This window comes from Coenobita brevimanus, chromosome 24 (assembly GCF_032717465.1).
Source record: "Coenobita brevimanus isolate Jiangsu-jjx chromosome 24, ASM3271746v2, whole genome shotgun sequence".
Taxonomy (NCBI): domain Eukaryota; kingdom Metazoa; phylum Arthropoda; class Malacostraca; order Decapoda; family Coenobitidae; genus Coenobita; species Coenobita brevimanus.
In genome coordinates this window covers 6899455-6923777 of record NC_136977.1, presented here as the reverse complement: position 1 = coordinate 6923777, position 24323 = coordinate 6899455, and the positions used below count along the sequence as shown (strand labels likewise).

At 40.1% G+C, this 24323-nt stretch overlaps 1 protein-coding gene across 5 annotated transcripts in view; it reads left to right on the top strand.

Annotated features, from left to right (window-relative positions):
• The window catches only part of Eb1 (microtubule-associated protein RP/EB family member 1), a 41886-nt gene that overhangs the window by 117 nt on the left and 17446 nt on the right, over positions 1–24323 (top strand). The window contains exons 1-8 of one of the 5 annotated variants that reach the window (XM_080267601.1): positions 123–151; positions 1757–1924; positions 3293–3399; positions 3571–3630; positions 17450–17609; positions 21037–21137; positions 21319–21468; positions 23442–23498. In XM_080267601.1, coding sequence (XP_080123727.1) covers positions 1765–1924; positions 3293–3399; positions 3571–3630; positions 17450–17609; positions 21037–21137; positions 21319–21468; positions 23442–23498 — 795 coding nt within the window. In that variant the 5' untranslated portion in view covers positions 123–151; positions 1757–1764. Of the gene's footprint in view, positions 1–122; positions 152–282; positions 307–1756; positions 1925–3292; positions 3400–3570; positions 3631–17449; positions 17610–21036; positions 21138–21318; positions 21469–23441; positions 23499–24323 lie in introns of those variants that run through there. The other 4 variants (XM_080267600.1, XM_080267598.1, XM_080267603.1 and 1 more) reach the window with 4 other exon arrangements.

Here is a 24323-nt window from a genome sequence, read left to right as displayed (position 1 = left end):
TTTATGCGAGCGATGTTTCTGTTAAATCATGTAACTTCACCCACCGAAAGAACCTGTTTTCCTCTCCTGGTGGGTGGTAGAGCCTCAAGAGCTACCGGCAGTGGTCGTAACGTCTCCCATCGCTCCTGTCAAATTTCAGTGTTTGCATTCAGTAATTATTAGTTATATAAGGAGGATTTTCAGTTAGCCATCTAAACTAGGGCAAAAATGCAAACACTCACATACAAATGACTTGTTTAAGCCGTAGTAAAGGTAATTAGAACAGCAGGCAAGAGATGGCTGCTGTCAAGGGAGGGGCCAGTCAAGGTATTTGTCACTCCAAATATATCTTCATCTGAATATCGACCGGAAGTGGAGAATCTTATCTGAAGTTTGTCTTTGTTATGGATGATTATAGTGAAAATCGCAGAGGGCACCCATTCATGACATAGTGTTATATTTTTCCCTTTTAAAATATATCAAAATAATAGGTTAATAAGTTGTGGAAATGAGCAATGTTTAAGTTATTGATCATAGAGCTTCACTAGTTTTACATGTGCAATAAACCTAACAGAAATTTACCATACTGTAAAAGCAACAGTCATTGGTCCTGACCTTGGTATTATGTTAGTCACTTCTGGAGAAGTTGTGTGTTGTGAGTCACACTGAGATGAAACTTTACCATGGTCATAAATTTTCCAACATCTGTGAATGGAAGATGTCCTAGATTTTGTCTAATATTGTAAACAGTTTTATTATGTGATATATCAGTTTAAAGATATCTGATGTATATCTATCTATTTATTGCCAGTCGCCTTAATCCCTTATACGGGGTGGCCACAAACAAATCGCCTCCACGTCACCCTGTCCCCTACCATTTCACTGCCCTGCTCCCAATTCACACCCCCTTCTCTCATATACCTCTCCACTCCATCCCTCCATCTCATCTGTGGCCTTCCCCTCCCTCTCTCCCTCTCCACTCATGTACACTCTCCTCATCAGTCTCTTACTCTCCATCCTCTCCACATGGCCAAACCACCTCACTGTGTTTCTCCTAATGCTTCTTAACACATCCACATCCACACCACAATGCTCCTTCACATCCTCATTTGTCAACCTGTCTCCATATTTTTCACTTTTTTTTTTTTTTTTTTTTTTTTTTTTTTTAGTATTGATTCTGTGCTCCATTTGGTTATACCTTAATATTATTTTTGGTATAGTATACAGGGTGAGTCAGAAGTCAGGTTACACTGGGAAATGTTGTATTATGTAATGGAATAGGAGAATAGACAGTTCATGGCTTTTATGGTCACCATCAGTTGCAGTGCACTAGTGGAGATATTCCCATAAAAAATGCCAAGGGATTGGGGTGTCAGTGGATACTGTGATACAGTATTTCCCTGTGTATCCTGACTTGAATGTACCCTGTAGTTTTGCACCTTTATTAGAAATTCGTTGCAAAGGACAGTCCCCATCTAAGGTGCCTGAATTTTGCTTCATTATTTTGTCACATACAGTAATTTGGGACTGATAAAGGATTCTTTCTTATGGTGGTACCATAAGAGTACTTTTGCAGTATCACTGAAATCCCCTACTTAATGTAATTTTCAAGTTTTTTAATGGGACAACACTTCTGGGGGACCTTATGGTTAGGCTTGGATTCACCACCATCATATCTTTATGCAGGAAGATTAAATGATAATTACCGGTATAATAACAGTGATTTACTTCAAGGATGTAGCTCAGTATGATTAAATGTTTATTTCTTGTTTACCAGAGTGAAGGATGGCAGTAAATGTGTTTTCCACCAGCGCCACCACTGAGAATCTCAGCCGGCATGACATGCTCAACTGGGTTAATGACTGTCTCCAGTCCAGCTTCACAAAAGTTGAGGAGCTCTGTACAGGTGCTGCCTACTGTCAGTTCATGGATATGCTTTTTCCAGGTAAATACCACTCTGCACTCTTATCTTAACTGTCAGGATCAACTTGCCTAGCCCTGGGCTCCTGTGCTCCTCTTGGGGTGACAGAATTGGATGAATTGATGGAATACCTCTGTACTCTGACTAGAAGTACAGTAAACCCTTGATATGTCGATCCCACTTTTAACAAATTTTGGTTTTAACGATCACCTTGAGCTGGCCAAATGTTATGTAACGTATGTTCATTAACAAATTTTGTTCAGGAAAATTTCGAATGAATGTATAGGAAATGCTGACCAGTGTGGCGTCTACACACACACACACACACACACACACACACACACACACACACACACACACACACACACACACACACACCTGGACCCCACGTTCCATAGAACTGCATCACTCTCTTGGTGACCAGCATCATGAGAGGAGCCATAAGTACAGCATTTATTGAGAAAAACAGCCATTTAGACCTCGCTGTACATTACTGTGTGTGACTGTATGGCCGAACAATGCTCTGTATTTAGTGATCTTTGCTTGGTAAAAGCCACGGTGCATGGAAAATTACCAAACAGCATGGTGTTCGGCTTTAACATGAAGGATCTGGTACTAGTTAGTTCGGCATATTGAGGGTATACTGTATATATATACAGTCCCAGACAGAAGAACCTGGTAGTCAAAGTGGTAGGTGTGGAGTTTGCTGCACCCTTACTGAACAGCTGGTCATTTTTTGGTTTTCATACAAAAAAATCTTACACACACTCCAGCCGTTTAGCAATCGAGCTTTGATAATGTTTGTTTGTTTATGACTTCTGTTTACCATCACATTCATTCAACTGTCACAACAACCTGTCATTTATGGCTTCAGTAATGTAATTAATGTCTTGATGATTTTTTTTTTTTTTTTTTTTAAGGGTAAACCTGATTAGGCAAACGTTAGTAAATTTTCATAAAATAAAAATAAATAAATAAAACTCCCAGGCCATCATAATGATCAGAAGTATTGTAGCTCCATTGTTAAATGGCTGGAGTTAGTATTTTGGGGCAAAAACCAGACATAACCCTCAGTTCAGTTTGGGTGAGAAGGAATCTGCAACCTTCACCTTTACTATATTAAATTCTGTACTGGATTGAAGCTGCCTGCATTACATCTTTATGCAAGTATTTTAAGTATGTGTGGGTGAGTTTGTGTGTGGGCTTGTGCATGCAATGCCAGATGAACTTTATTCTTAATTTGTCTAGATAAACTTTTCACTGGGTTTGCCTGAAGGCTCACAAGCTGAATTGAATAACCAGGCATTATCCATAAATAATTAAAGGTTTCTAGGTACTGTATAATGGTGTAATGTGTAATATACTGTCATAATGTTTGCATTTTATTTTTAGGCTGTGTCATGTTGAAGAAGGTGAAGTTCAACACAAACCTTGAACATGAATACATCAACAATTTCAAAATACTTCAGTACTCCTTCAAAAAGCTGCAAGTGGACAAGGCAAGTGGGTTTTGATAAAGTACCTAAAAGATTTTTGTGATAAATGTAAAATGAGGTAATGGAATTGCCTCTTTGAATAATTTTTCAGTTTGTACCCACATTACTATTGGTAAGTCAAGAATGCAATATATATTGTAGTAATCACAAATCTTACATTGTGTTCTTTCACAGATTGTACCTGTAGATAAGTTGATAAAGGGGAAATTCCAGGATAACTTTGAATTCCTCCAGGTAAGTTTCATATATAAATTGTGCAGGTCTAGAGTTATAAGATTAATCTAAATTATTATGTCACCCTGCCCTAGGGTGGGAAAGGAGGTCTGGATGATGATGATTTTTTTTTTTTTTTTTTATGCGTCCCACTCTGGGCATAGGCTTCACAGCCTGCTCTCAAGGCCCAGTAGTCCTCGTACATACCATACACCTCTCTGCATGTCACCAGTTCGGCCCTAACACCCAGCGTCCATACTGAATACATGCTAGGGCTGTCTCATACAGGACGGGTGTATTGGTATTAGCGGGGTTACTTTTATGACATGTCGGCGGGTCATCTGGTAGATCAGGAAAGTCTGCTTTTATGAAATTCAAATCCTTAAACTGTTCCCTGCCCCAGCCGGGATTCGAACCTGGGTCCATCAGGACTACAGGCCGCCTCTCTACCGATTCAGCCACCGTTATAGTTGAATTGGCCAGATAATGTATTGTTCTGCTTGCTTTCCTATGTGGGGGCCATCTCTTTTAAGTGTGTAATTATTAGAAAAAATATAATGCAGAATCTCCTAAAGTGTGTGATTCTAAATAGCAGATTCATAGCACTCGGCAACATCGTGCAAGTTTGCACCATCAGTACGGTAAGTCCTGGAAATCACACAAAGTTTGCAGATGCAGCTATCAAAAGCAACACTTTTCCAGTGCTTCGTGTAATACGCACCATCATTACGTCAAGTCCTCGCGTCTAGCTGGGCATAAACCAATTTTAGTCAAACATGGCAGTTACTAGACAAATCATAGCCAGTCATAGCACATACTATAAGCCAATCACATCACTTCCTTCCTAGGCGAAGCATGAAGGTTGCTAGTGTTCATAGGTTTGGGGAAAAGGACAGTTTTTCTGAGATGATGGACCTGTAAGTAAGTTTCCACATAAGATTATTTCTGAATCGCAAAATTATCAAATCTCAGTGTGTGCCCAGTCTCAAGAGCGCAATTTAGGAGATTCTGCTGTATGTGCATGTGGTATTATTAGAGGTAGAGGCAGCAGTGGAGACTGGTACAGTGGAGAGACTAAGATTTAATATTATATATATATATATATTCTATCTATCTATCTATCTATTGCCAGACGCCTCAATCCCGTTTGGGGTGGCCACAAACAAATCGCCTCCAAGTCGCCCTGTCCCCCGCCATTTCACTGCCCTGCTCCCAACTCACACCCCCCTCTCTCATATACCTCTCCACCCCATCCCTCCATCTCATCCTCGGCCTCCCCCTCCCTCTTCCCCCCTCCACCTCACTCACATACACTCTCTTCGTCAGTCTCTCACCCTCCATCCTCTCCACATGGCCAAACCACCTCAGTGTGTTCCTCATAACGCTTCCTATCACATCCACATCCATATATATATATATCTGTCTATCTTTATCTATCTTTCTATTTATCTAAAATGTCAGGACTAACTTGCCTAGCCCCGGGCTTCTACGCTTCTCATGGGGGCAATGTAGGATTGGATGATGGATGGATGGATGGATATATATATATATATATATATATATATATATACAGGTAAGCCCTTAATTCCCGCGAACTTTTTTCACGCGATTTCGGTTATCCACGAATTTTTCGTACAATAATTAAAACAAAATTATAGTATTCAAATAAATAAGTTTAATATACAAGAGAAATAAATAAAATATAAAAATGCCTACCTGCTGCCAGTGTCCATACATATGTGTGTGTGTGTGAGGTAGGTCTACCACGCACCACACAGTCAGTTTGAATCCGACGGTCGAACCATGCATGACTCGCGAATCGTTATTTGTGGCTTATTTTTCTGCCTTCCAGTGATTGCTTGCCTTGTCTGCCAACATGGGGCCTAAGTGTAGTGCTAGTGATGCATATGGTAACACACCAAAACGGACTAGTAAAGTGATGTTGCTGGCAGAGATAGTTAAAGTGTTGGACAAACTTAAGGGAGGAACGTCAGCGACAATTCTCCATCAGGACGATTCCCCGTCATTTATTTACATACTAGTTTATTTAGCAATTACAGTACACTAGTTTTTTACTTATATGAGATAAAATCCCCCTGAAAATTAGTTATTAAAGTATTAATTAATCAATAATAAGTATATTTATAGAATGACAGGAAATCGTCCATGTTTTGATGGTGAATTGACTTCGTGGTGAATTGTCTTGGAGCCGTGTGTTTGGGGTGAGTCAACTGTTCTTACAATAAAGAAGGCAGAACGTAGCATACATTAGGAATGGAGGAATTGCAGAGAAGACTTGAGGAAGAAGATGCGGGGATTTGTACAGTACTGGGACTATATGGGGATAAGGAAGAAACAGGGAGAATAATGAAGTTTGCTAAAATATTCCTAACACAGTGTTGGAAGAAAAGGCAACAGCAAGAAGGACAGTAAATAAACATATAAAAAAGGTAACGAAAAAAAAAAAAAACTGAAGTGTGATCAAGAAAAGAGAAGAGGATAAGGAGCAAGAAGAGAAGGAGGACCTACGAAGTGATACAAAGCAACAGAGGTCACAAGAAGAAGAAGAAGAAGAAGGGAGGCAGTGAGGGCTAGTGCACCAGACTGTGCTGAAGTGTCTCCACCTACGCCTGTGAACTGGCTTGGAACCGTGTGTTTAGGGTGAATTAGTCAACTGTTTGGACAATAAAGAAGGCAGAATGTAGCATATGGGAGGCAGTGAGGGCTTGTGCACCAGACTGCTGTTGTGTCTCCATCTACGCCTGTGCTTGTCAGGTTTCAGTGTTAAATTTCTTACATTTTTGTTGTTTTTCATACTTTATGCTAGTTTATAAAGTGTATGTAGTGCATAAACAGTATTATTCAGATGTAATATACTTAGTAGACATCCATAATTATGTGCACACAAGGGCAGAACATATACACGAATTTACCACACGCGAAGGGTCTGGGAACGTAACCCTCGCGTGAATTAAGGGCTTACCTGTATGTATATATATATATATATATATATATATATATATATCTGTCTATCTATCTATCTGTCTAAATATCTATTGCCAGATGCCATAATCCTGTAAGGGGTGGCCATTGACTTTGAGTTATTTGTTTTACGGAGAGGGGCACTAACCCTCCACCAACACACTTGTAGACATGTAGGGAGCACGTATGGTTTGGTTATATGGTTACCACCCAGCGTTGTAAAGGGTTTCTTGGCTTACAGGATACCATTTGGCTTGTTACTCAATGTAATGCCACCTGTAAAGGAAAGAAAAGCAATAAGAAGTGACAGGAAAGATGGGAGAAAAAGGAAGAGAGGAGGGAAGGCACAGAAAAAAAAAAAAGATAAAGGCTAAGGAAGTAGGCAGCACTACATCATGTGAGTGGATGATGGTTGCCACCACCTATCACTTATATATATATATATATATATATATATATATACACATACATACAGTCAGTGCAGTGGAAGTCTGGACCTATTCAGGGCACTACCAAAACAACAACAAATTATCACAGACAACATTTATTTATGAAGAGAAAATGTACATCAGTGCTTATCTTAGTACATTGTCATTTCCCCCTTGGCCTTGATCACCTCTTGCATTCTCCTTGGCATACTGTCTACTAGATTAGTAAAGTAATTGATATCCATCTCCAGATACCACACACGCTTGATAACCTCCTGGAGATCAGGCACTGACGACACTTTGGCAGCCTTCACCTTGTTCTTGATCTCCTTCCACGCATTTTCAGTAGGGTTTAAGTCCGGACTGTTGCCTGGCCATGGAAGAATGCGAATATTTTTACTGTGGAGCAACTTCATCACTTTTTGAGCAGTGTGACAGGGGGATGAGTCATGCATGAAAATGGAGGTCCCATGGATAGCCATGTGATCAAACAGATGCCTCTTCAGAACCCCACTGTATCGAGCAGCATTCATTGTGAAGTTTTTCGGTAAGAAATATATACCACCTCTGCCCATTTTGGCACTGAAACAAGCCCAAACCATCACTGAGGGACTTTGCTTTTCGGTCTTGATGGTGTAGCATCTGTCACATCTGTTGGTCCTCCTGGCCTGCGTACCTTGATTCAATGTGAGCTGAGCACCTGAAATGTACTTCCATCCGAGAACATAACCTCACTCCAGAGTTGGACAGTCCAGTGCTGCTGTTGTCTTGCAAATTCAAGTTGCTTCTTCCTCATCTTTTCTGTCAGGAGAGGCTTCAGTGCAGCAGTACGGCTGGGAATCTTAGGGTCTTTCTGAAGTTGATGCCGTATGGTTCTTTCAGACACATCTTTCAGCAATTCTGGGTACAGTACATATCTTTCAGTTGTCTAGCAATCAAACGTGAGTCTTTTAACACAGCTTGCTTCAGTAACCTGTCTGTAGTTGGTGATGTCTTCCTTTTAGGTCCTAGCCTGTCTTTATGTTGGGGAATTGTGTTTTTGGCAGGTGGCGGGCAGCAGCGAGGAGTGACGTAACGGTAGATTTTCCTTGCCCTGTTCGAATACAAATATCCTTAATTTTTACATTTTCCTCTCATAGTTAAAATTCGGGCTTTTTCTACATCAGTTAGTGGCTTGGGACCCATCTCCAATGATTCACTAAGGCAGAGGAGGGTGTGAAAATGAGAGCTTTGAAATTAATAAGGGCCAGGCAGGACAAGAAAATCTGACGTACTTTCCCATCCAAAGTCAGGCAGGCACTGAGCTCATAAACTCACAGCCTGTGGTGGTAAGCCTGTAAAGTTGCTAAAAACCACCAGAAGAAAATCCACCAACTACAGGAATTTTCCTACTGTACAGTACAATATTTCTTGGACCCTACCAACTATACAGTATGGTGTGTATTAGAGGGTCCAGACTTCCATTGCTCTAACTATATATATATATATATATATATATATATATATATATATATATATACACACACACACACACACACACACACACACACACACACACACACACACACACACACACACACACACTAAGCAAGAATTTCCAATCAGTTTTTACAGAGGATAAAAATTTTGTGAGGGATTATGTGGAACATGCATGCCCACACATACTACCAGATATACAAACATCAGAAAAAGAAATACAGGAGGAACTAAGTAAATTTGACAAAGGAAAAGCAAATGGTCCTGATGAAATTTCATGTTGGGTGCTACGTGAATGTGCAAAGGAGTTAAATAAACCATTATTTTTAATTTTCAAGAAATCCTTGAGTTAAGGTAAACTACCTGATATTTGGAAGAAAGCAAACATTGTTCCCTTATTCAAGAAAGGGAATAGACAAAATCCACCTAACTACCGACCAGTATCACTAACCAGTGTTGTGAGCAAGGTATTAGAAAAGCATATTAGAAAAACTTAGGTAAATCACCTAGAACACAGTATGATAACAAAAAGACAGTTTGGTTTCAGAAAAGGAAAGTCATATGTTACTAATCTGTTGAGCTACTATGACAGAGTAACAGACACATTACAGGAAAGAGAAGGTTGGGTGGACAGTATCTATTTAGATTTCAAGAAAGCATTTGACACAGTACCACACCAAAGACTTTTATGGAAACTGTACCATCAAGGAGGAATTCGAGGCAAACTGTATTGTTGGATGCAAGATTTTCTCATGAAAAGAAGAATGAGAACAGTACTAAGGGGAAATTACTCATCATGGAAAGAAGTGACTAGTGGAGTACCACAGGGCTCAGTGCTGGCACCAATCATGTTTTTAGTGTATATAACTGATATAGACAGTAACACTGGAAATGAAAGCTATCTAAATATGTTTGCAGATGATGCAAAAATACAAAGGAGAATTACTGACACACTTTTGTAAAGAGCTACAGGAAGAATTAAATAAACTTCATGAATGGAGTAATACATGGCAAATGGAATTCAGTGTGGACAAGTGTCATGTAATCAAGTTTGGTAAAAGTGGAAAAAGACCTGATTGGGATTATACATTAGGAAATAAAACCCTACACACATCAGAAAGAGAGAAGGACCTAGGTGTGATTGTCAATAACAGACTATCTCCGGCTGACCACATCAGTGAGAAGGTACGGAACGTATACACTGCTTGCCAATATGAGGATAGCATTTACATACATAAATGAAGACATGCTAAGAAAGATAATAGCATCATTCATCAGACCAACCCTGGAATATGCATCAGTAGTCTGGAGTCCTCATCTCAAAAAACACATAGACAAGATTGAAAAAGTTCAAAGGGCTGCTACAAGATGGGTACCAAGCTTAAGGGATCTAAGCTACGAAGAAAGACTAAATAAACTGAATCTACCAACACTAAAGGAGAGAAGGAAAAGAGGTGACATGGTTATGCTGTATAAATGCATATCAGGGAAGGAGAAAATAAACATAAATGGTTACTTAATGTATGGGGAAGCATCAGCAAGAGGATGCTGCAAAAAACTGCATAAAAAAAGGTGATAAAGACTTAAGGAAATTTAGTTTCCCAGATAGAGCAATTGACCAGTAGAATGCACTACCATATGAAATAGCGTTTGCCAAAACAGTTCACAAATTTAAGGATATGTACGATAAATATGGTTTAAGACACAGGACACTACGAGCTTGACTCATTCCTGTAAAGATACAATTAGGTAAGAACAATTAGGTAAGAACACACACACACACACACACACACACAACACAACACACACACACACACACACACACACACACACACTTACATGCATACGAAAGGGAAGTCCATCCATCCATCATCCAATCCTACATTGCCCAAAGAGGAGCGTAGGAGCCCGTGGCTAGGCAGTTGGTCTCGACATTTAAGATGAGAGTGACCAACCTCATTTATCCCTGAGTGGCATTACATGAGTAATCAATGCCAACCACCCCTTGGATATAAACCTTCACTGGCTCAATCTGACTGGAGCACAATTATTACCCACTAAACCACCAGGTGCCAAAATTTGGTTATATGGTTACCACTCAGCGTAGTAAATGGTTTCCTGGTGTACAAGAAACTATTTGGCTTGTCACTCAGTGTAGTCATCGACAGGCAGAAGGAAATGGAAAACTGAAGGAAAGAAAGACAGAAGAGGGAGTGTAAAGTCACCCGTAGGCAGAAGGACAAGGAAAGAATGAAGGATAGAAAGACAGAAGGGGATGGAAGGAAAAAAGGATGGAAGAGAGGAAAGGGCAGACACCCGAGAGCAGCAATACATCGAGTGAGTGGATGGTGAGCGCCCCCACCTACCACTAATAACAATCCCCTCAGTTTAGGAGTACAGTAAAAGTCCTATTACAGTATTTGGTATCTATGGGACCGGGCTGATGTCGAGAAATTGGATTTGCTGAATAATCAACAAACCTACCCACTCAGTACCTTAAATATATTGGTAAAGACTGTCATCACCACTTATGGTATTATAACTATGTTTGGAGAGAGTACCGTATACTGTACAATACTGCAATCAATACAGTATTATACCTGAACCTGAAATATATAAATGAATTAGTGAACATTACAAGTGTAATGACACCGTAGGCCTACAAGTCAGATAACACTTCTGGATGACCGAAATGATACGGAATATTTCCTACCAACTCAGTACATCATTTGTATTGGTGGACACTGTCATCACTACTTATATTATTACAAATGTGTTTGGAGTGAGTACTGTATACAGTACTTTTTCCAAACAAAATAAAATAGTCAGAAAATTACATAAAATAAAGTGGAGGAATATGAATTGGTAAGATCTTTCTGATGAAAGTTAAACGTACATTTAGCGCTCATTCTTTTGTTCGTTTTTGTGTTTACACGTGAAAGAGAGAGTATTGATGCAAACAGTAATGTATTCCATCAACCCCTTAATGACCTCCGGCATTGAACAACCCTTTACGGTACCGATGTCAGTGATGTCGAGTTAGTATAAGCTATGAAAAACTGTGAACAATTATGAGAAGGGAACGAAGGTCACTGGTGTGTTTACATGACTCTACGCTACGATTCCAAGCAGTCAGGTGGTCGCTTAATCTCTGTTTTCGCCCATTTGGTAAATGCACCATAACTTTATCAGTTCTCCCGTGAATCATAGCGAATCATAGCATGGGTTTAGGAAGCTAAATAACACATTGCTAGGTGCACCAGACAATTATCTTCGCATCTTTAAGAAGATAGAAGAAATTTAATCCCTCTCTGAGTATGTAGAGTAAGTGTCTTCCATTCTTCTGAAATCAATTTATTTTTCTTAAAGATGTGAAGGTAATCGTCTGGTGCACCTAGCAATGTGTTATTTAGCTTCCTAAACCCATGCTATGATTCGCTATGTCACGGAAGAATTGATAAAGTTACAGTGCATTTACCAAATGGGCGAAAACATCTCAGACTAAGCGACCACCTGACTGCTTGGAATCGTAGCGTAGAGTCGTGTAAACATACCAGTGACCTTCGTTCCCTTCCCATAGTTGTTCACAGTTTTTCATAGCTCACACAAACTCGACATCACTGACATCGGTACTGTAAAGGGTTGTTCAGTGCCGGAGGTTATTAAGGGGTTAATGGAATACATTACTGTTTGCATCAAAACTCTTTCTTCCACGTGTAAACACAAAAACGAACAAAAGAAAGGGCTCTAAATGTACGTTTAACTTTCATTGGAAAGACCTTACCAATTCATATTCCTCCACTTTATTTTATGAATTTTTCCAACTTTAGGTTAGGTTAGGTTTGGTTAAATTATTAGGTACAGTTAAACTCGGTTAGGTTAGGTTTAGTTAAACAATTAGGACAGTCCCTTCCACCATTATGCTGAGGAGTCAGAATACAAGAGCTGTCACAGCCATACAGCCAGAAACAACGGGGAAACTGATTTAACAAGCAACATTTATTTATGGGTAATGCATTACAGTATCAGTGTTCATGGGTTACGTAATTACCGGTAATTGTAATTTTCAGGAGGGCGTCAAGAATGGGTGAATTTCAAGACTTAGCGAGGGGGCTTGGAACGTAACCCTCGCTAATTTGGGGGGGTGGTTACTATACTGTATGATACTATGCAATATTGTAATTAGTACAGTACTATACCTGAATCAGAAAAATATAGAAACTAGTGAACATACAGAAGTGTAATGAAACATTAGGCCTACACGTACAAGTCACAGATAACACTTCCTGGACTGCCGAGATGATTCCAGACATCTGCCGAACAATCAAAGATTTTCGTAAATGGGTCTGTTTCTCAAAAAACTGCCGAAATATCGGATCTACCGAATAATCAGCTGCCGAATAATAGGACTTTTACTGTATTAGCCAGCAGAGAAAATCAAGAAGTAGAAGTGAAAATTAGACAAATTTTTGTCCTTGACTGTTCATGAGGCTGGGCTAATTTGTGAGGGCATTGAAGATAGCTGTGGAACATTGATACTGCATTTTTTGCCGTGTCTGTATAATTATTTATTTTGTTAGGAAAGATCAGGAAAATGGCAGTGTGGAGGAGGAATGGCAGTTGTTTAAGAGTGCTGTGGTGGGGCATGTGGAAGAGGTGTGTGGTGTGAGACAAGTGGGTGGTGATGTAAGAAAGGGAAGCGGATGGTGGTGTGAGGAAATAAGTATGGTTGTGGCTGAGAAGAGATGTGCATATGAAGCGCGGCTGCAGAGGAAGGATGAGGTGTTATATGAGAGGTATAAGGAAAAGAGGAATAGGGCAAGAAGCACTGTGCGTGATGCTAAAGTGGCAGCAGATGAGAGGTGGGGTAGGCGGTTGACTGAGAATTTTCTACAGAATAAGAAAATGTTTTGGAAGGAAGTGAAAAGGGTGCGAAAAGGAGAGTCTGGGAAGGAAGAGCGAGTAAAAGCAGAGGATGGAAGGATATTAATTGAGATGGATGCAGTAAGGAAGAGATGGGTGGAATATTTTGAAAGATTGTTAAATGTAGAGAAGGAAAGGAAGGCTGAGATTGTGGCGGATGGAAGGGTTCATGGAATAAATGTGTTGAGAGAGTTGAATGATTCTTTGATCACGAAGGAGGAAGTGAAGGAGACAGTAAAGGAGATGAAAACAGGGAAAGCTGCAGGTATGGATGGGTGTGCTGTGGAATGCCTGAAAGGTGGTGGAGTGACTATTGTTGATTGGTTAGTAAGATTGTTGATTGTGTGCTTTGTGAAAGGTATGGTGCCAGTTGACTGGGCAAGTGCTTGTGTGGTCCCATTGTAGAAAGGTAAGGGTGATAAGTATGAATGTACTAGCTTTAGGGGTATAAGTCTGTTGAGAGTTGTAGGTAAGGTATACAGTATGGTAGAGTGTTAATTAAGAGAGTTAGAGAGGGTACAGAGGGAGTGATTGGTGATGAGCAGTGTGGTTTAGGATGCGTGGATCAGGCGTTTGCTGTGAGACAGGTGTGTGAAAAGTATTTAGCGAAAGGTAAGAATGTGTTATGGGCATTCATGGATTTAGAGAAGGTGTATGATAGAATTGATAGGGAGGGTTTGTGGACTGTTTTAAGATTGTAGGATTTGATGGTAGGTTACTAAAAGGAGTGAAAAGTTTTTATGCAAATAGTAGAGCGTGTGTAAGAGTGGGAAATATCTGTGAGTGAGTGGTTTCCCGTGAGAGTGGGGCTGCGGCATGGATGTGTGATGTCGCCTTGGTTGTTTAATATTTATAGGGATGGTGTTATAAGGGAGGTGAATGCAAGAGTGCTTGGTGGAGGTCCGAGTCTGGTGAATGTTGATGGTAGAGAGTGGAATCTGAAGCAGCTGCTGTTTGCAGATGATACTGCACTGGTGGCTGATTCAGAGGAGAGATTGAGACAGTTGGTAGAGGAGTTTGGAAGGGTGTGTGAAAGGAGGAAATTGATAGTAAATTAGAATAAGAGTAAAGTGATGAAGTGTATGAGGTTGGTAGATGGTAGGAGGATGAATATAGTTTTGAATGGTGAGTTGCTTGAGGAGGTAGAGTGTTTTAAGTATTTAGAGTCACATAAGCAACGTTGGGTCTGGTTAGTACTTGGATGGGTGACCGCCTGGGAACACCAGATGCTGTTGGCATAACGTTCTCCCTACGTGTCAAGCGGGGTTGGTGGAGGATTAGTGCCCCTCCCTGTAAAACAATTAACTCTGATCCCTTGGCCACCCTGTTTGGGATACATGGCATCTGGCAATGAATGAATGAATAATGTTGCTGCGGATGAAAGAATTGATGCATTAGTGAAGTTTAAAATAAATGAAGTGGGAAAGGTGCTGGGAGGAATGAAAAAAGTGTTTAGAAGTTGTTTGCTTAGAATGGATGTAAAGAGAAGGCTGTATGAGGGTGTTGTGGTACCGACTGCATTATATGGGACTGAAGGAATATGGGTGTAGCAGAGAGGAAAAGCTTGAATGTAATGGAGATGAGGTGTCTAAGGAGTATGTGTGGAGTGACACGTATGGATCGAGTGAGAAATGATGAAGTGCGAAGGAGAACTGGAGTTGTACGGGAGATGGCTGATCGAGTTGAGCAGAGGGTATTGTGATGGTTTGTGCATGTGGAGAGAATGGATAATGAGCGATTGGTGAAAAAGGTACGTAAATCTGATGTGAAAGGCTGAGAGGAAGACGATGAATACTGTAGGATGGGTGGACAGTGTGAAGAGAGCGTTGGATGCGAGAGGGATGTCTGTTGAGCAAGGAAGAGTGGCTGTGCATGATGGAAATGAATGGAGAGAAATTGTGAATGAATAAATGATGATGCAGCCCTGAGGGGATATTCTCCTGCATTTGTCTGATCAGCCAATCAGGTCAGGTGTGGGTAAGGGGATGGGCCTGTTATGATGTGGCAGGGGTAAACCAGCTCTGCTGTCGGGCCCTGCTGCAGATGTCACTGATTGCACTGCGCAGTTGACTCTCATGTGGTGTGGTGCGGTGAGGATCTGTCCCTTCTTCCCTTTGGGGCTAAGATGCGAATGAATGTGTTTAAGTGGATGAGTAAATTGGGAGTGTGTCGTCCTGTCTTGGCTACCTCCCTTTCCCTGGGGGAAGCAGCCTAGGTATATAGATAGAAAGATAGATAGATAGGAAAGGCATATGTTCAGGAAGATGTATGATTTTATTGATTTTCCTAAAGTAAATAGTTTCAGTATTCCAAATGGTGCTGCAAAAGATGCATAATAGGAGACCATTTTGCAATTGCACAAGTGAAGGCACAATAGCAGAAGGCCTGTTATCGTCATTATCATCATCATCCGGAGTTCCTTTCCCACCCTAGGGCAGGGTAAGGAGTAGCAACATCCAGACGGCTCAAGTTTGTCCACTTCAATGGGCCATGCATCTATTCACTCATCATTTAAGCCCCCGGACTCCTGGCTGTATCTGATATGACAATAACTTTCACCACATTCTGTAGCTTCACATAAACGTATCCAACAGAGTCAATCCGAACACTGTCATGTTCAAAATGGGTGCCAGATCCCTGAGCATGCACTTTTTCTCACAACATTCATCCAGCCAGCTTGATCTCGTCAGTCCCCTAGCCTCACCGACTTCTATACCTCTCTTCCTCACGCACTCATCCACCATATCCCTCTACATTCTCCTTGGTCTGCCTTGCCTACTTCCTCCTTCAAATTTGCTCTGATATACCTTTTTCACCACTCTATTGTTATCCTTTCTCTCCACGTGACCATACCATCTCAGTACACTCTCTTCGATTCTGGTGTCTACAGACTTCCTCACTCGGCATCTTTCACAAATCATATTATTTCATCTTATCCACTCTCTGTCCTCCACATACACTTCTCAGCAGTCCCATCTCCACTGCTCTCACTCTTTACTTTTCATTTTCATGCCACACCATAGTCTCATCCATATGCTAAAGTTGGCACTAACACTCCTTCATATAAGCCTCGTGCAGCTGCAACACTCAAGCCTCTGTTTCTTATCAAGGCCTTCATAGCACCAGCTGCCTTCCCTCCTTCTAGCACTCTACCTTCCACTTCTATTGCACATTTTCCTCTCTTTTCTATCTCTGTATCCAGGTATTTGAACTCTCACCAATTCCAGTCTTTCTACATTCACTGTAACGTCACACTGGGAGTCACCTTCTGTCTTGATTACCATCACTTGTTTCTTTTCTATATTTACTTTCAAGGCACGACGCTTATAGACATCAGCAAAACTCTGCACTAGTCTACAAAGCTCTTGTCCAGTACAGTATTTGCAAATAGCACTGCATCATCAGCATACAAATTTGAGGTATTCCATTCATTACCAACACCATCTCTCTCTCTGTTACTCATGTTTTTACTTCTCTCATCACGCCTTCCATATATATATTGAACAACCATGGGGACATTACACAACCTTGTCGCATGCCCACATTGATCGTGAACCATTCACTAATTGCCCATTTACCCTTACACATGCCTCATGACCATCATAAAAACTCTTGACGGCACCTAGCAGCTCGCCATCTACACCGTACGTGCGCAAAATCTTCCACAATCCTGTTATAATTCTTAATCTTACAGTAAGAATGATAGCTGTTGCCTCTTCATTGGTACTGATTCCCTTTTTGATTGTTCTATTATGCATTTAGTGAGTTGGTATTAGCGTTGTTTATTTTGTCTGTACCCTGTACTTTGCTGTATATCAGTTAGGATACTTCAAGACAATATGTACTGTTTTCACATCAAATCAGATAATGTCATGCTTCTTCATATGGATTATCTGTTTTGAGGTTGGCCATGGTACAGCTACTGTAATGTATTTTATGGTCTGGAAGCTAAACCAAGTGCCAGAACAGCTGCTGAAACTGTTGGGGAAAAAAAGGAACTCACATGTAAAATTTTATTTGTTTTTCTGCAGTGGTTTAAGAAGTTCTTTGATGCAAACTATGGGGGTCATGAATATGATGCCCTCGGAGCACGGATGGGAGAACCTTTGGGGAAAGCCGGAGGTGGAGGTGCCCCCAGGAAGGCTCTTGGTGGTCCTAATACCTTCAGGCCTGCTCCACGACCTGCTGCTGGTCAGTAAACAATAAAAATATGTGTGTGTATACTAAACAGTGAATGTAGTAAATGTGTTCATGCTTAATAATATGTGTACATACTAAATAGTGAGAGCAGGTGCATATTAAACAGTACCCACCACATATTTCTGAAGGACTGACCTCATCAGTCTGGCTTTTTTTTTTTTTTTTTTCAACATCCTGATGATTTTATTGAACTTGGAAGGCCTCTGTAATTAAAAAGTTAATAAAGGCTGTGTCTGACCTCACCAGTTTGAATAGTCTCTCCACAGCAGAATATAGTAACCTGAAGATTGAGTAAAATACATTGTATGTCCTGGGAAGAAATAGGTTAAAAGACAGATAAAAGGTGGAAATTGAGACTCTATAATCCATTCTTGTATAGGGGTGGACCAGAGATGTGGTATTACTGCCCTCATATGCACCCTTGTGCCATCAGTAGCACAGGAGGGGAGAGAGGGAAGTAATACAGCCAAGGAATTGGTTATCTTTTCAGTTTTGTCAAAAGGGAGAGAGGGAAGTACTGCAATACAGCCAAGGAATTGGTTATCTTTCCAGTTTTGTCAGAAGGGAGAGAGGGATTTAGTACAGCCAAGGAATCAACTGTCTTCTGGTTTTTGGTTAAGATTGCAGTATATTAAACTAGCAATATATAACCAGTCCTTACTGAAATAATGTCTGTCTTGGATGGTTTGACTTCTGTGATGTATTGACTAACTCTAGGAATGTGCTCATTGCCCTGACTGCATCTGATGCTTCTTCTCACCTTTGATTTGTGTACTTCAATAGAAAAGTATAATTTGGATTTATGTGGCAGTAGTTCGTAGCTCCTAAAGACTGTAAATTGTCAACCCTGCCTACCCCCGGAACTGCAAAAATGGTCCGATTTTTCAACTTTTCACCAAGGTAAATTTTAGTCTTACAGATTTCAAGTGCTTCATTTTATGCATCAGAAAATGTATATTTCACTCTCAAATGTTTAATAGTTTCCATACTTGCAACTGTCAAAGAATGTCAAAAATAAAAATTGTTACCCCTTGTGTAGAGAGAGAGAGAGAGAGAGAGAGAGAGAGAGAGAATTGCACCAAAGTAAATTTTGATCTGGATTTGAAGAGCTTCATTTTACACACCAGAAAATGTACATTTCACTCTCATATGTCTAATGGTTACCACATTGTTGACCTTCAAAAATTAAAAAGTTGCTTCTCACTATGAGCAAGAATGGGATGTCATGAGGAGGAATAGGGAGAAGTAGGGAGTGTGGGGGGACATCAGGAGGTGGGGAAAGGGAGGGAATATGCCTGCCACACAACCAATATGGTCTAGATGAGGGTATGAGGGGTAGTTTGGGTGGAGGGGAACACAGAAGGCAGGATTGAATAGGGCAGATGGTGGTAGAGAGATGGCGTGGGGGGCTCCTTCCCCACACCTGGGGAGGGGGTTGGATGCCTCCCACCACCTGATCTCTTAGTTTCCATTGGCTAGGTACCATTTACATCATAACAGAGGTGGAGTTACAGCTCTCCAATTTTTTGTAACCTCTCTACAACCATCAGCCATAGAACGTCACAAACCAAGTTCCGAAACCGATGATCGCCCAACATAGGACTTTAAGGGTTAATGTAGAAAGTCCCACAAAGCTTTGATGGGTGGGAATGAAGCAATGGATTGAAAAAATGCTGTGATTGTATCCTTCTACAGTAGAAAAGATAACTGAATTTAGTGCAAAAATTGTCATTGAATAAGTTTGCTTAGTGTTGCCGGAAAGTCTTTATGAAAGATTATTGATGGAGACGGTAAGAAGTTGTACATGTCTGAATGTTTGGATCAGATACTTGCAGTACTAGTAAATGAAAACATGTAAGAAGGGCTGTTAATTATGGCCATCTTAAACGTATAACAAAGTGAAGAGTGAGGGATTATGAAAAGTGGAATAGAGTTTCTAGTGTAGAAAAGTTCTGAATGAGTTAACCATGTGTAAGGGATTAAGGATAGATGCATGTTTGAGTAAATGGTTCATCATTAGTGATTTAGAAAGGTGTGCAGTGTCTTGTAGATGGATGTACTGTGTATATGGCCTGTTTTGTAGTGCTCTACATTTATTTCCACTTTTAACATTGTAATCCATGCAAGAGGTTATTGGCAGGTGCATATGGAAAGTCTGTCTATCTATCTATCTATTGCCAGACGCCTCAGTCCCGTTTGGGATGGCCACAAACAAATCGCCTCCACGTTGTCCTGTCCCCCGCCATTTCACTGCTCTGCTCCCAACTCACTCCCCCCCTCTCTCATATACCTCTCCACCCCGTCCCTCCATCTCATCCTCGGCCTCCCCCTCGCTCTTCCCCTCTCCACCTCACTCACATACAGTACACTCTTCGTCAGTCTTTCACCCTCCATCCTCTCCACATGGCCAAACCACCTCAGTGTGTTCTTCATAATGCTTCCTATCACATCCACATCACAACGCTCCTTTATATCCTCGTTCGTCAGCCTGTCTCTCCATGTGACTCCACAGGCTCCTCTTAAATAACTCATTTCCACTGCTCTCACTCTTGACTTGTGTCCTTCCAACAACGTCCAAGCTTCACTTCCATACGTTGGAGTTGGTATCACAATACTGTTGTGTAGTAACTTTTTCACTTCCATGCTCACTTCCCTGTTTCTTATCACTGCTTTCAAGGAACCAGCAACCTTTCTTCCCTGCTGTACCCTTTCAAGCACTTCACCCTCCAAACCTCCATCCTTACTCATCACACTACCCAAGTACAGTACTTAAACGTACTCACACTTTCCAATTCCTCACCATCCAACCTCGCTGTACCTTCACTGACTTCACCTCTCTCAAAGACCATCACTTTACTCTTCCCTACATTCACCTTTAGATTCCGTTTTTTACACACACTCCCAAACTCATCCACCAAGCCCTGCAGCTCCCTTTTGCCTTCACTCAACAACACAGTATCATCTGCAAACAACAGTACAGGGAATTTCCAAACACTATCCTCTCTCACCAGGGCCACTCCAACATCCACTACCCTACCTTGTACCTCTTTTATTACCCTATCCATGTACAGATTGAACAACCATGGAGACATGACACATCCCTGTTTCAACCCAACCTTCAAAGAGAAAAATTCACTCAGTTCACCATCCACATGCAATGCAGCCTTAGCACCATCATACATACTGTACTTTTCACAGCATTCAACAACTTCCCATCTACTCCATATATTCTTAATACTTTCCACAGTCCTTGTCTATCCACCCTGTCATATGCTTTCTCCAAATCCATGAAAGCTGCATACAACTTCTTTCCCTTCTCTAGAAAGTAATAGAAATTAATATCCTACTGCTGTATATTTAACAGTACGAGTGTGTGACATTTTCAATACTGTACCTGCTTTCTAATTTCATACTACAGGCGGCAGGCAGGCTCCATCTCGCATTGCTTCTCGGCCAGCCGTCAATAACCGTTCCTCATCTGGAGGTGGCAATGCTCAGGTGGAAGAGCTATCTGGTCAGGTGTGTGCTCAGAAATTTAGCTGGTGTGTGCTTTCTTCTGTAGTAATAATAGACACTAAGTTATCACTTTCAGATAAATGGATTGTGGCTAAACTGTGTTTTATAATATGTGACTGCCAACTTTTATATATATTAATGATATATTAATTCATGTCATTGGTAAAAGAGGTTGATATTTCAGCTCATGGATTTGAGACTGACAGTGAATGGACTGGAAAAGGAACGAGACTTTTACTTTGGGAAACTAAGAGAAATTGAGGTGTTGTGTCAAGATGAGGGTGAGAACAATGAACTAGTAGCAAAAGTGTTGGATATCTTATATGCTACAGAGGTAAGTTTGATGTGTTTGTGTATTTTAGAGATGGGTATGATTCATCCAGTTTTAATTACACCTTTAATTAGATCACTGTATACCATAGATAAGCATTGTATGAGCTTGTACTGCACCACCTCTGTTTTACAACTTTTCATATTATCAAAAGTATAGTTGTTTTAGAGTTACATTATTTGTAGCTTTGAGTAGAATAACACAATTGAGTTACTATCAGCTGTGATGCAGATTTGAGTAAAGAATCTAAAACATGTTGAAAAGCTCACAGAAAGTTTGAAGTAAATAATTATCTTAGTACAGTAATGTGGTACATTGTGTACATATTTTCTCATTTTAAGCTAAGGATTGGCTCTTAATCTATTTTGAGTTCTGTCTAATAAAATTTTTAACCCCTTCACACCAGTGATGTGGTTTTCATTTTAATCACGCTTCCACCAGACAATTATATGCAGAAATTTCATTTTGGTCCAGTACTGAGGGAGTTGATGAAAGTTATACCCTTGTTAACTCCATTAGTTGGATAAATGTCTACAAAACTACAGAATTTTTTGGAATTAGCAAGAATAAAATGAAGAGTACATCATCTGACTGAAGAGGTGATCACACGCGGCTAAATAACACCCACACTAGATGCACACATTCGCTTCTTCTCCAGACAGTGGTGTTGGGTTGCCTTCTGTAAAGAAATTTTGCCCCTCAATCTAGTGACATCTTTGAATTATATTTTTGTTACTGATCTCCAGGTGATTTTACAGTATTCACTGAGTGATTTCAGCTATTATATGGAACAAGTTGATAAAGGCTTTCTGTAACTCCTCCAGTTACCAAAAAAAAAAAAAAAAAAAAAAAAAAAAAAAAAAGTACTTTGTGTAAGATTGTTGGGAAGTAACAAGAATACAGTACACAGTATGTAAAAATATCACTGGATTGAGGAGATTAAGCACTGGCATAAGATCACAACAGCCTTAAGGTCTCTGCCTCTTAATGTTATTATTTATTTGTTTATTGGTATGATATTTATTTTGAGGGATGGGACATTACCTCATTGTTTGCCTGATGTCACTGCAAGCAACTTCTAAAAGCATCGTGCTGATATGTCTGTGCAATGAGGACAGTGTGATCCAGAGCTTTCAGGTGTTTCATGGTACTGGCTTTATTTAACATAATTGGAGAAAGTTATTTAGGAGTGTTGAATTGTGCTGGAGTTTTGCTGTTGAACATGCGAGTAGCTATGGTGACTAGCTTAGAGTATTAATGTGGTCTTTCTGATGTGCTGTTTCAGTAAGCTAAGTTTGTGTACCCATTATCACTTTTTTGAGTTGGCATCAGAGCTTTGTCAGTAAACTGTTATTCATAACCACAAGTTGGATTCTCATACATATTTATGATTTATTCCTTGTCGTAACATAGATGTTTTAGTCTGAGGAATTCTACGCTCCTCTTTCCTTTTCCTTCCTGCTAAAACAAATACATAAGCCCATTATTTTCCTTTTGTAATCAAGGTCTGTTTCGGTACGAGGGAAAGAGGCATGGGAAAACTTATACTCTTCATTCTGTGTCCATCCTGGGAGAGCAAATCACAGTTACGACAGAGAATTGATTGTATGTGTATTTGTGAATCTGTCCCCTTTTCCTGAGAGGGTACTTGGAGTAGTTTGCACTCCAGAACAGGTTCTGCCACAGTGCAGCATTCTTGTCGTTTTAGGAATCCTTCTAGTACCTCTTTCTTAGTGATTTATTTGGTATATTTCACATTATTCTCTTATGTTATTTGTGTCTTTTTGCTATTGAAATAGATTTCATAAGTAACATGTAATAGAATATTAACACACCAGAGATGGAAATAAACTGGTAAGGAAGAGGTTAGTAAGCTTCCTGGCTGTTCAAGTACAAGAATGCCGTCCACAAAGCTTGGATCTCCTGATGTGTGTATGCCACGACTGTGCTGAAACGACCACAAATTTTTCCCTCAGGATAGTTCTGCAGAGAATCCAGACAGCTTTACTGAGAACCTTCCAGACAAAACACAGGCATGTTAAAACTTGCATTTGCAGAAAAAAAGAAAATACATTGGATGGTCTTGCAAGTCATCTACAGACTTTTTTTTAATCATGCGTCTACCAGTTTTTTAAAAGTTTCTGAGTGCTTTCAAACCCTGGATGCTTATTAACAGTTGTGGAAGTCTTTGCTCCTCCTGGCCTCAACTTAGTTTTTCAAATTATGTAATTAATGAAATTTCAGAAGTCTTAGGTAGTGTTGAAATTCCCTTTAAGTGAAGCCCTCACAACCTTGTACAAGTTGTCAGTTTTCCATAGTTTGAAAGAAGCTTATGCAGTGGATTTTTATTAGTCCTAGTATTTTAATTTTAGTAATGAAGAGTAAGACCTACCAATTATTTGATTTACCTTATATTTTGTTGCTTTCCAAGTACTGTAGAGTGAAATTTGATTCTCATGGTAGAATACACAGTACAATATTGATAACTTTGTAGTTGCATAGAGCTGATCATTATTGCTGTGATGCAAGTATTTATCTCACCATGTATATAATTGGCTAACCTATAGCAGATTGTGAGCTCCAATATTTTAGGAACTAAGCCATTTATGATTGATGGAGGAAGAGTTCCATTAGTAGTAAATTTCTTTTCAGCAAAGCATAACTGTAATTGGTGTGGTGATTGCTACTAATAACACTTGGTTCTCCTCCTTAACACTCAGAACTTTTTCATTGTGATTTATCCTTTGTCTGTAACTAAGATCAGCACCAGGAGTACATTGTTTATGAAAGTACTCAGCCTAACTTTTTCTCTGGACATCTTTGCTTTGCATACTAATTTTTTTGTTTTTCGATTGTCT